General features: G+C 39.2%; 1 protein-coding gene across 1 annotated transcript; it reads left to right on the plus strand.

Moving 5' to 3' along the window:
- The first annotated feature begins 5,712 nt into the window (after positions 1–5,712).
- ppm1g (protein phosphatase, Mg2+/Mn2+ dependent, 1G) lies at positions 5,713–16,615 on the plus strand. The gene is made up of 10 exons (XM_016249214.1): positions 5,713–6,220; positions 6,471–6,540; positions 9,278–9,363; positions 9,632–9,755; positions 10,914–11,371; positions 12,299–12,427; positions 12,817–13,051; positions 13,160–13,289; positions 13,815–13,911; positions 15,980–16,615. The coding sequence occupies exons 1-10, from the start codon at positions 6,110–6,112 to the stop codon at positions 16,154–16,156; spliced, it is 1,617 nt and encodes a 538-aa protein (XP_016104700.1). The 5' UTR covers positions 5,713–6,109; the 3' UTR covers positions 16,157–16,615.
- The last annotated feature ends 521 nt before the right edge of the window (positions 16,616–17,136 follow it).

Genomic DNA, 17,136 nt, shown 5'->3' on the forward strand with positions numbered 1-17,136 from the left:
CTTGAAGTCCTGTGTTAAGTTTCCACAGTCTGTGATGATTTGGGGTGCAATGTCATCTGCTGGTGTTGGTCCATTGTGTTTTTTGAAAACCAACGTCACTGCACCCGTTTACCAAGAAATTTTGGAGCACTTCATGCTGCTTTCTGCTGACCAGCTTTTTGAAGATGCTGATTTCATTTTCCAGCAGGATTTGGCACCTGCCCACACTGCCAAAAGCACCAAAAGTTGGTTAAATGACCATGGTGTTGGTGTGCTTGACTGGCCAGCAAACTCACCAGACCTGAAGCCCATAGAGAATCTATGGGGTATTGTCAAGAGGAAAATGAGAAACAAGAGACCAAAAAATGCAGATGAGCTGAAGGCCACTGTCAAAGAAACCTGGGCTTCCATACCACCTCAGCAGTGCCACAAACTGATCACCTCCATGCCACGCCGAATTGAGGCAGTAATTAAAGCAAAAGGAGCCCCTACCAAGTATTGAGTACATGTACAGTAAATGAACATACTTTCCAGAAGGCCAACAATTTACTAAAAATGTTTTTTTTTTTTATTGGTAGTGTAGACTGAAAATATTTAAGACAGATTTAATATTTTATTAAACATACAAATCAGATCATATAATTTATTTTTATATTAAAAATAATGTTTATTTTGCCAACAATAAAATGGGTCTCAATTAGTATTACACTGAACAGATACATTTACTTTAAAAAGAACTAAAAACCAAATGAGTCAAAAACTTAGACTCTCTGAACTGGAACTCTTTGAAATCATCACTAAAATAAATATTTGCAGCTTTAGTTTTCTTTGCTGTAAGGGCAGGGATTTGTGTAGCTTTTTTTCAATCATGTCAGCCCTTGGTCGTCTTGTTGTGAACAAAGAAAGAAAGAAACGGATAGAATGACAAGTATCTATCTATCTTTACTCCATCATTAGTTTGCTTTCATCAGTTCTGGGTTTTTTTTTTTCTTGTGCGCTCATTCTCTAAGCTGAATAGTCAATCTGAGTTCTCTTTCTCGCCAACGAGCTCCGCCACCGATTCAACATGCAGAATCGGGCAAAAAACAGGTGACACCATCCAACACAATCCAACGATGTGGAGCACACCGAAAAAACTAAAGCCGACCAATGCTTAAAAACCACCTGATGTTGCCCGATGGCTTGGTGTGTCCCGGGATTAAGGGGCCATTCACACAGAATGAATTTTTCTATTCCACTGCTCTACTTTTCCATTGTTTTTCTATGTAAACATGCACTTGCTGGATGTGTTTGACAATTGCAATCACATCTTTTGCAGCATCTCACTTGTGACACGGCATTCAAAAAACACGGCACTCAAGTTAATAAAAAGTTCAGCTTAGGTATCTAGACCGTGCATTTTTCCCCATTCCACTGCCCGCATCTTGTGTTTTTCAAAACTGCTATCTGCTATATTCCATGCTATTGGCCTTCTGAAAATGCAGTCTTGTGGTTTAATTCATACCTGCATAATAGAAAACTAAGTGTAGTCCTATAGGAATAAATCTGATCTTTAAGAAAGAGGTGTGCCCCAGGGTTCAACATTGGGGCCACTTCTCTTTAATATTTATGTAAATAACTTACCATCAATTTTTAATGACTGTTGTAATTAACTTTATGCTGATAACACTGTCATGTACACATAAAGCTGATCCTCTTCAAATACAAGTTTCTCTTTAGTCTGTGTTTGGCTATAAATTGGTGCTTAATAGTGCTCAAAATCCTATATATTATGATTTTTAGTAATACACAGAAACTCAAGTTAAAATAAATTCTGCTTAGGTCTCTAGACCTTGCATTTTTTCCCCCATTCCACTGCCCACATCTTGTGTATTTCAAAACAGGCTGTGAATGCAATGCAATGTGACTAAAATATCAGTAAAAAAAAAAGAGAGTTTTCTCACGCTTCACCACAGCTGAGCTACTGTCACGAATGAAAAATGTAGTTAATTCGCTACTCTCAGCTAGTTACTTCCAAAGATTGATAACGACTAGTTGAAATCAGTTATTTTGGCTAATTATACACTTAGCGCCAGAATTCAGTCTAATGGTCTGAAGTTCCTCCCTTGCATCTGTTCCAACAATGGCCAAAGCCTGACTTTGTGTCTACAGCAGCAGCTTAGGTGCTCCGGCTCTGACAGCTCGGATGAAGCTGATTCGAGTTTTCTCAGAATCATTAGCATTCTACCAATCAACTGAGGAGATGCTCCCACACCCCCAGAATCCACAGACACACTGCCATATTGTGCGAAGGAGATCCATCATCATGTGGTAACGGGAATCCCTTAAAATACGCCTCGTTCCCGTTCGCTCACAGACAGTATTGCATGGGAGGTGGGGGTGCTAGGGTCATACTGTCCTGGGAAAGTTAAGTTCTCCATTTAAATCAACAAACGATGTGGCCTTCTGCCGAGTATATGAATGTGCCCGGTGGCAGATGGCAGTGTTTCATACCCATAGACTTCAGCAAACCCTAATCCCCGGGGGATCGCACATTCCCGGGTCATCAGTTGTTCACATCAAGAAGAAAAAAGGGGAGAGCGCAAGACAGAGAGAGAGGGGAACGCTTGTTCTCCCCCTCCCAGAGCAAACAAATACATCTCAGGCCACTTCAGTAGAGACGTAAGCCTGATTAGGTGTCGATCATCTCATTAGTCTGGGGATATTGGAAAGCCTCATGAATAATGATGCTGGCTAATTAAAAAAAGCAGACAGTGTGTGTTAGCAGGACCTCCATGGTTTATCGAGATGAACAAGGCTCAGTTGGATCTCCAACTCATTTAGTGGCCCGACTGTCATTTGTTTCTAAGATCCTGCTGATTTTCTTCATTGTTTGTTTAGGTGGGTGAGTGCCGCACCAGTCCCACGCTCCAGCCATGTGCGTGTGTTTGTACATATCAGCTGCTGTGGGTCAAACAAAGAGGCTCATGTGACTCAGCAGTTGAGGGAATAATGTTCCTCCCCCTCAGGCTCTATTGCTGAGAGACTTTCTCACACCTCTCCATCTGGACAGGCTTCTTTCGAAACGTCAATCACAGCAGGGACTCCCATTTTTCAGCCAGCTTTGGGGGATGACCCTCTCTGGGAGATTTGGTGAAAAGTCAGTGAGAATGTTGATTTCAGCTCGGGATTTTTGGGAGATGCTCACGCAGAAGTCGGCTTAATCTCGCCTAGAGGTGCAGAAGGTCCATAAAAGTAATTTGATTAAAGGTGCTCTCAATCTTTAGAATTGACGTTCTATTATATTGTGTTGTAAATAAACCAAAAAAAAATTATAATATTAAAAAAAAAATACTTCCATGCATTCAAGGCTAAGTCAAAATCATATGAAAAAGTGCTGTAATTTAAAGACTAAACTATTCATTTAATTTAAAAAATCTATTAAATGTGACAGGTGATCTGACTAAAGTTTTTGTCTACAAGTAGTTGTTCTGCAATTTTACAAGCATCAACAAACAGTAATGAGTAGAGAGGCCCTCTAGTGGTTTTATAAAATGTCCAAAATATGTGTGATGTTTTGTGTTTGAGCGCCCTCTGTCAATAAAATCAGGATGTGACACTTATGTTTGGGCCTCACTCTTGTGGCCATACTAATGGGAATGAAGTTTTTTCTGATATACAGTCACATTTAGTCATTTAGCAGACGCTTTTATCCAAAGAGACTTACAAATGAGGACAATAGAAGCAATCAAAACTAACAAAAGAGCAACAATATATAAGTGCAAATGACAAATCTCGGTTAGCCTAACGCAGTACACGTAGCAAGGTGTGTGTATACAGTGGTGTGAAAAAGTTTTGGCCCCCTTCCTGTTTTTTTTAATTGTTTGCATATTTGTCACACTTAAAAGATTCAGATCATCAAACCAATTTTAATATTACGCAAAGATAAAAATGCAGTTTTTAAATGATAATTTCATTTATTAAGGGAAAAAAGTTGTCCAAACCTACCTGGCCCTTCGTGAAAAATAATTTGCCCCTCCTCTTAAATCATGGAAGAACTGTGATTAACTAAAAAGAACACAAAGGCTAGTCTCTCATTTGCCAAAAAATATCTTGTTTATCCCCAAGACTTTTGGGCAAATATTCTGTGGACTGATGAGACAAAAGTTGAACTTTCTGGAAGGTGTGTGTCCCGTTACATCTGGCGTAAAACCAACACAGCATTTCATAAAAAGAACATCATACCAACAGTCAAACATGGTGGTGGTAGTGTGATGGTCTGAGGCTGCTTTGCCGCTTCAGGACCTGGACGACTTGCCATAATTGACGGAAACATGAATTCTGCGCTCTATCAGAAAATCCTGAAGGAGAATGTCCGGCCGTCAGTTTGTGACCTCAAGCTCAAGCACACTTGGGTTATGTAGCAGGACAATGATCCCAAACACACCAGCAAGTCCACCTCTGAATAGCTCAAGAAAAACTAAATTAAGGTTTTGGAGTGGCCAAGTCAAAGTCAAACCGTAGCAAAACGGTGCACACCGGTTTGAGCTTGAACTTGCCCCTGTTGATTCTTGAGTTTGGTTCTTTTTTTTCTATTGCATCAACTTTACAACCAAACAAGGTACAAAATCACATTCCTGAATGTAACACCTCTTATTCAGCCTTGGTTGAGCATCACCAAAAACAGAAAAAATAAAATAAATAAAATCGTCAAAATAAAACGAACTTAACCAGAATGAAAAATACAAAGAAAATAAATAGGCAACATAAGATGCTTCAAAAAAAAAAATACAACAAAATGGGCTTTTAAATTAAATGATACAAAACCAAGAGAGAAGTCAACTTAAGGGCTTTCTTGTTCTTAACACATTTTAAAGGTTTGTATTCGTTTTTCCTCATTATACCATTGAATAAAGTTGGGTTTAGATTTAAACCATCGACACTTGTGAATAAAAAAACTTCCCAAAACATAACAGGAAATTAATAACAAATCTTTGTTTCCAAGAAAAATACCAAACCTGACTACTCCTTATCACACAAAAAGAAAAGACGATCTAACGTTTCAATACACGTTATACACAAATATATATATATATATTTGTGTATAACGTGTATTGAAACGTTAGATCGTCTTTTCTTTATATATATATATATATATGGACACCAGTGAGAACTTGAGGAGTTATACTGCATTCAGTTTGGCACCTTTAAAAAGTGCCTCAGTTTGCTTACTGCTTACTTTTTAAAAAAAATAAATTTTGATGAAATAGAGTCTAAATAGTGGACAATAAAGACATTAAAGTAATCAAATCAAGTAATTTTACACTGATTTTTCCAATCGGTCAACATATCCTCACTAAATGAAATGACAGCGTGTAAATATAAATGAATCTTTTTAGCTAGCGCGATTCAAAAGATTCGACTCAAAATCCCGCCCCGAATTTCCATGAGCCATGCGCACGCGCGTTCTGATCGGATCATTACTGACTCGGTTCTCTGAATCTCGTTCCACCAAATGAACGAGTCCTCACTCAAGTCATTTCGCTCATTGCCCTCGTTCGGTCTTTTGTCACGTGACGCCCTTATGGGCTACGCAGGGGAATTGATTCTTGAGGAATTGAATTGATTAGTTCACCTCCACAAGCATTTCGTTCGTAAACGAAGAAAAATGAACGAATCACTCTCTGGGGATTCACTCAAAATGAACGAATCGTTCGGCGATCGACTCATCGCTGCATGAGCAGACTTCCGCTTCCGGTGTGCCTAAAGTCCGCCCTCTGTGAAATGGGTTTGCTGGTGGACAGTAGATTATGTTGACTCACACGTGTTAAGGGCTTTTCCGTGTTTTAAAAGAGACTCAATTCGAATCAGCATTTATCCCCTCCGTGTTTAAAGTTCGCTCCGTGTCTGACAGACTCGCCGGGACGCGTCTTTCATCGGTGTTTGTTCGTTTGTTTCGAAACTGCAGCAGCGTTAGCAGCCCGTCGGCTAGCAGCAGCAGGCTAACACACCGGTCTGCGCTCATCTAAGGGCCACTGCACACTGAAATGTGACAAGTACCTAGTTTGCACAGACGTTTCACCTGTCTTTGAAATCAGCAAACCGGATTTCTTTAGTATTAGGTGCTTTTCTTTCACGAAACGCATACACCATGGGGGCTTACTTGTCTCAACCCAACACGGAGAAGACCGCAAGCAACGGCGGGAATGAGAGCATGCTCTTCGGCTTCGCGGCCATGCAGGGCTGGCGAGTGTCTATGGAGGTAAAACACCGTTTCATTCACTCTCTGCCGCTGCTTTGTGGGTTGCTAATGACATCTGAACATAAACACACGAGAGGATGGCCTTTAGCCGGTGTGATTAAAGCGTGTTGGATGGTTAACGCTTCCCGGGTTCATGCAGTTGTGAGCGTGTTGGTTCTGTAGTGTGTGCTGTTGTGTTGTGTATGGCAGGAGTGATTTATTTTGGCGCCAGTGAGGTCAGAGTGACTCTAGCTCCTCTTCTGTTTCCTAGGACGCGCACAACTGCATCCCAGAGTTGGATGATGAGACTGCGATGTTCGCGGTCTATGATGGACATGGAGGTAAGCTGGTATTGTAGCCCACAACTAGGCATGGGCCGGTATGAGATTTGGCAGAGTCTTAACTTTGATAAAGAATATCTCTTTTGTTTTGAGACTTTAGTCTTTGCAACTTCAGGGATCTTATCTATGCACAATCAGCTTGTAACACTCCAAAGAGAAAGGAAAACTTGAAATCGCATCATATGACACCTTTAAATGACTGGGTAAAAAAAAAAAACTTTTTCCCGCTGAACACAATATATTTCATTTTTGAGCAACATACAGAATATTAGGAGCAGTAGAATTTGTTAAATTTTTTTTTTTATTTGTTTCCTAAAAAGAAGAAAAATAAAGACTTGACATCTTTATTTAGCCTAAATCTTTAATTGCAGTTAATTTAGTTATATAATTCATATACATATCATTTACATAATTTCATATCATTTAGTTATATCATTTCATATACATAATTTGATTGAATAATAACCCAATTTGAAGCGAAAACAGAATGTTCTGACTAGCTTTGTGAAATTATACTACATGCCTGAACGAAGCAAACTGCAGAAGCTCTGAATGAGACGCAGATTCACTCTCTGTGAGCAGAGCTGTGTCCGAAATCGCATATTTCTATACTATAGAGTAGGCGAAAAACAGTATGCGAGGCGAGTAGTATGTCCGAATTCATAGTATTCGAAAAACAGTAGGCGAGAAGTACCCGGATGACCTACTACTTCCGCCCGAATTCCGTAGCATGCATATGATGGACACTTTACTATCCCATGAGGCCACGGGAGAGGAGGCGTCATATTCGAAAATGGCGGAAGGCGGCGACGCGGCTCTTTTCAAGTGTAAAATTTGCTAGCTAAAATAAGTGATTGTACTTACCCTATTTGATAAATGATTTACAAGCTGTCGACGAAGGCGTGATCTGCGAGCAGCTGACCGATGTCTCCTCTGAGCTGTTGATCCAATCAATGTTAAAACGCAGATGAAAGCGGTAAGAATTACGTGAAACATTGCTGATGTTCGCGCAGTAGTGAGGGCTCTTTAAATTTTGGCGCTGTTGTGAAGACGCATGTCACGTGACAACATCAACATGGCGGATGTAGTACGTCCGAATTCCATTCATACTACTCGCATTCATACTATATAGAACGTACTTTTTTAACGGTCGAGTAGTACGTTCAAATTCAAATGTAGTACCTACTAAGCAGTATGCGATTTTGGACACACCCCAGGATGTGCTCATGGAACACCAGATACGGCATTTCCTTGCTTACCGCTGTAAACAAAGCAGCACTGCGCTGAAACACTGCTTTAATATGAACTATACAGAGACGAGATTGAAAGAAAATACCACAAACTTTTCTGAAGACAGGCAGTTCCCCTCAGAAACATATAAACCCCCAAATCAATATTGAGGATTTTCTTCCAATAGTTCGTGCATCATAAACGGTGAGTGATCTGCCTGCCACAGTATTTTTCTCCGTGCGTCCGTCTTCAGCATCTCTGGCCTGTGTTAATGGGCGTTTACAGACTTCATATTTTCACATAAATGACATTTTGGAAAACGATTGCATTGCAGCGCAGTTTGTGCAAGTCCAGAACAGAGACGAGTTGCTTGCAATAAGACAAAAAACGGCCGATCGCGTAAGTTCCAGGGGAAGCTCCTTAAGTTCGGCCGTCCTACACCGTACACACGTGACTGACCGCTCGCTCGCACCAACAGGAGGAGGAGGGTTGTGTTACTCTCTACACTGCACTCAACCTGAGGGATTCCTACACTTTCAGTCTTTGAGGAGACATGAGAAAACATTGCAAACCACAGAAACGGTATAACGGAAAATATTAGCGGTTTTGAAACCGTGAAATTTTCAAATCGCGGTATACCTTGAAACCGGTAATCGGCCCATGCCTACCCTCAACGTGTGTGTAAGAGATTTTAAAGAGAGAATGCGCCCAAAAATTATATTTCTGTTTCTCCCATTCAAACTGCTACTTTTTTACTTGGACAACAAATGTTTTTTTTGTTTGTTTTTTGTTTTTTCCTTCATTTTAGTAAAGCATATCAAGCCACCAAATGAACCATACAAATAGTCCATATATTATAGTATTGTGATAGTTTACCCCCCCAAAAAAAGGTTGTCGTCATTTCTCATCTGTGTGACCTCCTTCTGTTGAACATAAAAGATATTTTGAGAAGTCTCACGTGTTTTCTTTGTCCATATGGTGAAAGTCGGTGGTCGCCAAAAGAGTTACCAGTATTCTTCAAAATATCACCGTTTATGGTCCACAGATGAAAGTTATACAGGTTGGAACAACATGACTGTGAGCAAATGACCCTTTTAAATGGTTTACTTTTTTAGTAATAGTGTAGTGCACACAAAAATGAAGATTGTCATAATTTACTCAACCTCAAGTTGTTCCAAATCTTTGTCCGTTTCTTTGTTTTACTGAACAAATATTTAAAAAATATTTAGAGGAATATTGGTAACAAAACCGCCAACTATGGAAGCCGATGGCTACCGTCAACTCTTTGGTTATCAACATTCTTCAAAATATCCCCTTTTGGAGTGAACTATCCCTTTAAAGTCATTATTCACAAAAAATCTCCCCTTGTGCTGAGATGAACAGTCAGTAGGTAAAATCATTATTGGGTGAACTATTCCAGAATGAGGTGAAAATGGTGTGTAATAGTCATGAATGAGTTATTCTGTTGATCATTTCATTTTGTGAGTCTTTTACTGTGTCTCTCCAGGTGAAGAGGTTGCTCTGTATTGCTCCAAGTACTTACCTGACGTCATTAAAGAGCAGAAGGCGTATAAGGATGGCAAACTGCAGAAGGTAACTCTTGCTGCACCTCTTATAGTTGTTTGTTGTGCTCGTCTGATTATGACCCATATCAGTTTGTGCCCGCTATAATCTTTTAATTGACACATGCCCCCGACTCTGTGGCATTTTGGTAGAGTTCACATGAGCCGAGCTTGTAAATACGATCATTCTGAGGTGATTCGAAGACAGCAGGATTTAGCAGAAAATCGCTCTGTTTTATTGTCATGATTGTCTATCATGTGACTTTCCGGAGTCTAATTAGATGATATCTTATTCCCAGGCTCTGGAAGATGCGTTCCTGGCTATAGATGCCCGAATCACCACAGAGGAAGTCATCAAGGAGCTCGTTCAGATCGCTGGACGTCCTCAGGAAGAAACGGAAAAAGTAGCAGATGAAGATGATGGTTAGTTTTGGGGTTTTATGTAAGGCATACTGATGTTTCTCTAACATTTGGACTCGAAGGCCCCCTACAATCCACAGCAATATTCCAAGGCACTCTTCGCTTTCATTTAAATTGAGTGTCCTTGATTAAAATAATTACAAATAAAATAAAATTGTACAATTCCAGAAATTTGGGAGTGATTTAAATGAAGAAATGTCTTGATTTGTAGTTTTAGATTGTTTTGTCGTCTTTTAGACCGTTTTTAAGTCATTTTGAAGCCCCGTTGGAAGTTATAAGATGCTTTCTAAATGCTTTAGATCCTTTTATGGCATTTTATTGGTGTGTATTCAATGTCTTGTGCCTGAGAAATGTTTTCAAGATTATGATTTTCAAGCGTTTTAAAATAAATGTAACATTAATATTGATAGGCCACCATTTATATTTGTCCTTTTTTAATGGTATATGGTGTTATTTCTGAATGAAACTTTACATAATGTTGCTTTGTGATGTGTTAATAGCAAGCAATTGTGACGTCATATAATGAGAGTTGCGGATAATGAGCCCTAGTTAATGTTTTGTCACCTGGGGCCAGTTGTTCAAAGGTGATCTGATCGGATTTTGGCCATCGGATTGGATCAGTTCTTGAAAATGGGTTGTTCAAAAGAAAAAAAGGATTCTGAATTCTGATTTGATCACAAAATCCAAGCTGGTTTTGATCTGGATTAAACCCTCAGTTTGTGTTCAGAACGTTTTAGTAAGATCGGGATACTTTTGATCCAAAAAAACTGGATTATTCTGATCCCAGCAGAAGGGTGGATTTCAGGAGCAAAAATGTAATATAACTAAAACTGTTCAAAAAAATACAAAATTTGTAACATGTAATTTATCCCCAAACAGCTGCCAATATCAAATAAAATATTATATTTAATTGAAAGTTTTTTTTTTATTATTATTATATATTATCACAATCATTAGAGATGGACCAGTCAGAAGTACTTATTTGTGTAAATGCAATGCAAAACACAAGCACAAAAGTAAGATATCCTGGATAGCAAAACATGGGATTTCCAAATCCAGATAATTCTGATCAAGATTAAATTTTTTGAGCAACTAGGCCCTGGGTTGTAAAATGCATGCAGAATTGGAATGCTACAAATTAACGTTCACCTTTCTTGTCAGTTGATAATGAAGAAGCAGCTCTGCTGCATGAAGAGGCCACCATGACAATTGAGGAGCTGCTTAGCCGCTTCGGACAGAACCAAAACAAAAATGCCAAAAAGCCGTGTCCAGGTGCCTCTAAAGAGTCTGAGAAGGGAGAGAAATCTCGTGCTGAGAAGGGAATCAATGGTGAGACGGAAAGCGGGGCTTCTGAAGCCGACAGCAATGGGAAGGAGAAGGCAGCCGGTGCTGGAGATGCGGCCGGAGGCTCCAAGATGAGGGCCTGCAGACGGGCGGCTGTGTCCGGAGGTGGCTCTGCTTCTGATGGATTCGCTGAGAAGTCTGGGTCGACTGGGGATGCCGGTCCTTCCTGCTCCTCGTCTGCAGCTCCTGCTCCAGGAAGTGCCAAGTCCAGGTTCTTTGAGGACTGTGAAGAGTCGGAGGAGGGAGAAGATGAAGAGGACGGTAGTGAGGAAGAGGTGAGGGGGTAAATCGAGCGTGTTTGAACAGTTCAGCACTAGGTTTGTGTAATTGCTTTCATTGCAGGTTCAATCTCAAATACAGTTGACCTGGTAACTGGAGAGTAAGTTTTGTTTATAATGGTCTGGTCAAGTTTATGTATAGTGCTTTTCACAATACACATTTTAAAGCAACTTTGCACAAAATCAATTGACTACCATCACTTACTAGCCTACTACACATCCATTCAAGAAGCTGAAATGGCAAAAAAAAAAAATATACAACACTACCATTCAAAAGTTTGGGGTCAGTCATTGGTATTTTTATTTATTTATTTATTAAACTAATACTTTTCTTTAGCAAGGTTGCATTAAATTTATCAGAAGAGACGGTAAAACATTTACTGAAGTTACTGAAGAACAATGTTACAGAAGTTGTTTTGTTTTTTTGGTTTTTTCAAATCGCTAAATGTTATTTTAAATTTTCTTTTCATTGAAGAATCCTGGGGGAAAATGCATCAAGGTACAAAAATGATATCCATGCTGAAAACCATTTTTGCTGCTTAATGAGAAATGTTTCTTGAGCAGCAAATCGGCATATTAAAATTATTTTTTTTAACGCTCATGTGGCACTGGAGTAATGATGCAGAAAATTCAGCTTTGCACCACAGGAATAAATTACATTTTAAAATATATTCAAATAGAAAAGTTATTTTAAGCTGTAATGTTACACCATATTACTGTTGTTGTTTTCTGTATTTTTCTTTTTTAATTTATCAACCCCAAATTTTAAACTGTAGTGTACATTCGGAGTATGGCACAGTATATACTGTGTACTGAATGCTATTTTCAAGATTACTAGCATTTTTGCAATATTAATAATTTCAAAAAGTGCTACTTTGCACACAAGTGTTTATCATTGTAACTTATTTTTGTTGTGGCCAATAGGACTGCAGTGAGGAGGATGGTGAACACAGCAGTGAGAACGATGAAGAGGATGACACAGAAGAGGGAGAGGAGGAGGATAGTGATGAAGAGGAGGATATGTGCTTGCCGGGGATGGACGGAAAAGAGGAGGTTAGCATAAGTCGCATGGCCTCTTAAGATGTGGTTAATTGTGGAAAATATAGTGTATATTTATGAAATGAAATACGTGACAATGTTTCTGAACTCATTCTATCCTGAACTCATGTTGTTCCTGTTCTTCTGAAACTAGTTTGCTACTTTTTTTCCCCCTGTGGAACACAAATAGATCATTTTAGGACAAATCATCCCCTCTGCTGTAGCAATCAGATTTTGCTTAATAGTAATTTTGAAAAATAAATAAAATAAGCATACTGTTTTAAGTGAGCAAATTCTTCCTCAAGCGAATGCTTTGAAAACTTAAAATAAGTTGTGTAAGGAGTGGGTCACATGACCATGTGCATAGTCTGTTTTATGTACTTTTGTTCTTCTCGGTTATTCAGCCAGGTTCAGACAGTGGCACCACAGCTGTAGTTGCTCTTATTCGTGGGAAGCAGCTCATCGTGGCCAACGCTGGAGACTCCAGATGTGTGGTGTCTGAAAAGGGAAAGGCGGTGGACATGTCCTATGACCACAAGCCAGAGGACGAGCTGGAGCTGACCAGAATAAAGAATGCTGGTGGGAAGGTGACGATGGACGGCCGTGTCAATGGAGGCCTGAACCTCTCCAGAGCGATTGGTAACACTGCTGCTTACTGGCTGATTTATCTTCGCAATTGTTTGATTTTGCACATTTCCTTTTTCGATTAAGAACCGCAGAAAATGTTAGCACTGTGTTTTCTTGTAGGTGATCACTTTTATAAAAGGAACAAGGTTCTTCCCCCAGAGGAACAGATGATCTCTGCTCTACCTGATGTCAAAGTGCTGACTCTCAATGAAGACCATAAGTTTATGGTTATTGCCTGTGATGGCATCTGGTAAGACTAATAACTCAATATAACTAACATGATTTTGTGTGTTATGTTTTGAATTTTCACAGTGTTTTTGCAAGTTGTAAATGTAGTATTCATAATATATTTGCTCGATTTTGCTAGTTATATACCCTGAAATTATTATAAGTGAATGATTCAAGATTATACTTGTGCATTTGGCTTTTTTTCCCCATTGCATTTAACTGCGAGTTCTTGGATCTACCTTATGCATGTAATTGGCTATAGTAGCAGTTTTAGATGAAATGATTGTTCCTCTAATTGGGGTAAAGTCACCTTAAATCATTTCTGGACAAATTCAAAAATATTATGATGAATAAAATGTCATTGAAAAGCCATTTGCAATTTCTAGTCTTATTTAATTAGGCTGTCAACTGTGATTTGTGTATGTCCTCTCCATGAGAAATGCATTGTCAGTTTTTTTTTGTTTAGTTTTTTGCAGTTTTCAGATAAGAACTGTAATGAGCTGATTAAATTGTCTGTGTGTTTACATTTGTCGTCGTGTTTTTAAAGGAACGTGATGAGCAGTCAAGAAGTGGTGGACTTTGTAAATGAGAGATTGAAAACTGAGGCTGGTAAAAACAGACCCCTGTCTGCCATTATTGAAGAGGTAAGTACTGGAAAGTGTTTTGGGAAGAGGAAAAAAAAAGTCTGTTTGTGTGCTTAAGTGCTCATGATTTCAGTAATGCAGCTCTGTGGATCTGTGAGAAGTGCTCTTGATTTAAAATTCCCTTCTTGGCAAGATGTTAATGTTAAATATGCAAACAGAGTCAGGCTACGTTTACGCGACAACGGTGTAGTCAAAAACGGAAACGTTTTTACCTTGCGCTTTTAAAAATGTTCACGTATACACGACAACGTTTTCAATATGATTCGCGTTTACACATATCTGCGAAAACGGCCAAAAATGCTGTATTACGTATGCCAGGCCAGTAGCTGGCGCTGTCACCTTGTTAGTAAACAGTACCTGATTTAATTAGGCTGTCAACTGTGATTTGTGTATGTCCTCTCCATGAGAAATGCATTGTCAGTTTTTTTTTGTTTAGTTTTTTGCAGTTTTCAGATAAGAACTGTAATGAGCTGATTAAATTGTCTGTGTGTTTACATTTGTCGTCGTGTTTTTAAAGGAACGTGATGAGCAGTCAAGAAGTGGTGGACTTTGTAAATGAGAGATTGAAAACTGAGGCTGGTAAAAACAGACCCCTGTCTGCCATTATTGAAGAGGTAAGTACTGGAAAGTGTTTTGGGAAGAGGAAAAAAAAAGTCTGTTTGTGTGCTTAAGTGCTCATGATTTCAGTAATGCAGCTCTGTGGATCTGTGAGAAGTGCTCTTGATTTAAAATTCCCTTCTTGGCAAGATGTTAATGTTAAATATGCAAACAGAGTCAGGCTACGTTTACGCGACAACGGTGTAGTCAAAAACGGAAACGTTTTTACCTTGCGCTTTTAAAAATGTTCACGTATACACGACAACGTTTTCAATATGATTCGCGTTTACACATATCTGCGAAAACGGCCAAAAACGCTGTATTACGTATGCCAGGCCAGTAGTTGGCGCTGTCACCTTGTTAGTAAACAGTACCTGTAGGGAAGTGACGATTATATGTTGTATACAAGCGGCAACCTCCCCCTCTCGCTCTCTGGTGAAGCCAACAAGGAAGTGACTTAAACTGTAATTCATCAACTGGCCGCTAGAGGCTGGCTGCAAACGGGAGTCAATCCCATAGACTCCCCATGTTAAAATGCCCAACTTTACAGTAGAAAAAAACATGTTTACAGCTTGGTTCAAAAAATGATTTTGGTCTATATAGCTAATTTTGCCCTTGATGACAACTGTGAGGGGGTGAATTTATTTTTTATTTATAACTCATCCGTTTAAATTATATTGAGCCTTAAAGTTCTGCATAATTAAGGGCGTGACCACTTGAGTGACAGGTGGATTGCCGCTGCTGTCACCGGCGTCGAGCTAGGTGGGTGTGGCTTCAGCAACCAGCTCCCACCTCTTTGCCCACCATGTTGTGTATGTTTGTCCGTGCTTACCTTTAAAATTGACACGTACTACGCACGCGCATGACATCACCGTTTTCAAAGATTCCCGTTTTGTGTGTTTAAAGTGCAAATTTAAAACGGAAATGACAACGGTGTCGTTTTCAGAAACTTGCACTTTCAAACCCTTTTCCAAAAATATGCGTTTTTAGTCCCCAAAACGCCGTTGTCATGTAAACGAACAGGCAAAACGCATAAGTTTCCCGTTTTTTGCTGAAAACTTCGTGCAAACGGCCCCCCAGATATGTTTTAAGTGACTTCAAAACAGTGCATTTTGTTTCAGGATTAAGCTTTTTTATTTATTTAATTTTTTTATTATTACTTTATAAAATGTGATGCAGTGTTTAATTAAAAAATGCTACAAGATTACATGCCATTTACAGTTGTTGTTGTTGGTTTGCTGCAGTTTTGAAATTACATAATGTCACTAGTATTGGAAACCACCACTGAAATATGTATTTATGCAGTTTTCTGAAATTAAACCTTTAAAAAAACAATTACGATTGGCATTAATAAATCATTATTTGTCACTAATAGTCTTGTAGTCATTAGAATCATGAATGGGAAAAAAAAATCGGTCAACTTTTTTTTTTTTTTTTTCTCCCCCTCTCTCTCTTTCTCTTTACCGTCTAGCTGCTGGACCACTGCTTAGCACCAGACACTTCAGGAGATGGTACAGGATGTGACAACATGACCTGTATAATTATCACCTTCTCCCCACACCTTGGGAGCAACATAGAGGGGAGCACCAAGAAGCGAAAGCCAGAGGAGGAAAACGGCAACGACAGCAAAAAATCCAAAACTGAATAGAAGAGCCGTTCCTGAAGGTGCTGATTATTTTCAGGACACTTTCCCCTTTGAATTCAGACCACTGGGAAAATTTTAAGGATAGCTCTATAAGAAAGAGCATTTTAGTTTTCAACGATTCAAAGATGCACGCAACTAGAACTGTTAACCCAGACCATTTGTTCTTTGTTTTTTGTTCCGATTTGTTTAATATTCCCGTCGACGACGTCTGTAATTGATAACTGAATGATCGAAGCGCAGTATGGTAGCAGAGGTGATGACACACGAGTCTGTGTCCTCCTGATGTATCCGTCTTGTCCATCGTACCCTCGTTTATGTACATAGTGTTTTTCCAGTAACCATCAGCTTGATTTGAATGCTCTTTTTCTTTTCTTATTTTCAGTAGTGGATCATTGTGTCAGTATTTGTGACCTTTTTATTTTCTGAACACCAGTATGTAATTGATCAAATAAATTTTTTTTTTTTTTTTAATAATGTGGTGAAAGATGCTCGTCTATTTTCGGGCCTTTAAGCTTTCATTTCGTGACGAGTCTTTTTTTTTCTCTCTCTGAGAATTGAGCTGAATACCAAGCAAGCATCTCCGAGCCTGCAAAAGCTATTAAAAAGAGCGAGTTTCGTCTCCCAACAGTAAGCTGCAACATGCAGAAGTGAAATGCATGGTTGTTGTCCACACTGGAACTACCTTAAGCACAAACTGGTTTAGCCTTTTCCAAAGCCCTTATTTACAAAATATGGACCTCTGGAAGTTCACAAGTCAACCATTTCGCAGGGCTCTACAGTGCGACCATTTCAGTCGCAAATACGTGCTACTGCGTGCGACTATGAAAAAAATATTTAGGAGCACCAGTGCGACTGACCAGATCATCATCGTACTTGTGATTGCGCTCAGGGGAGCTTCAAAGATTTCTACGTGTTTTTGCAGCGTTTAGTAATGTATCACAGACTTATCTCATGAATCCTTTCAGAAGAAAAGAGTAGACGGT

Source organism: Sinocyclocheilus grahami, unplaced genomic scaffold, assembly GCF_001515645.1.
Source record: "Sinocyclocheilus grahami isolate Dianchi unplaced genomic scaffold, SAMN03320097.WGS_v1.1 scaffold916.1, whole genome shotgun sequence".
NCBI lineage: Eukaryota > Metazoa > Chordata > Actinopteri > Cypriniformes > Cyprinidae > Sinocyclocheilus > Sinocyclocheilus grahami.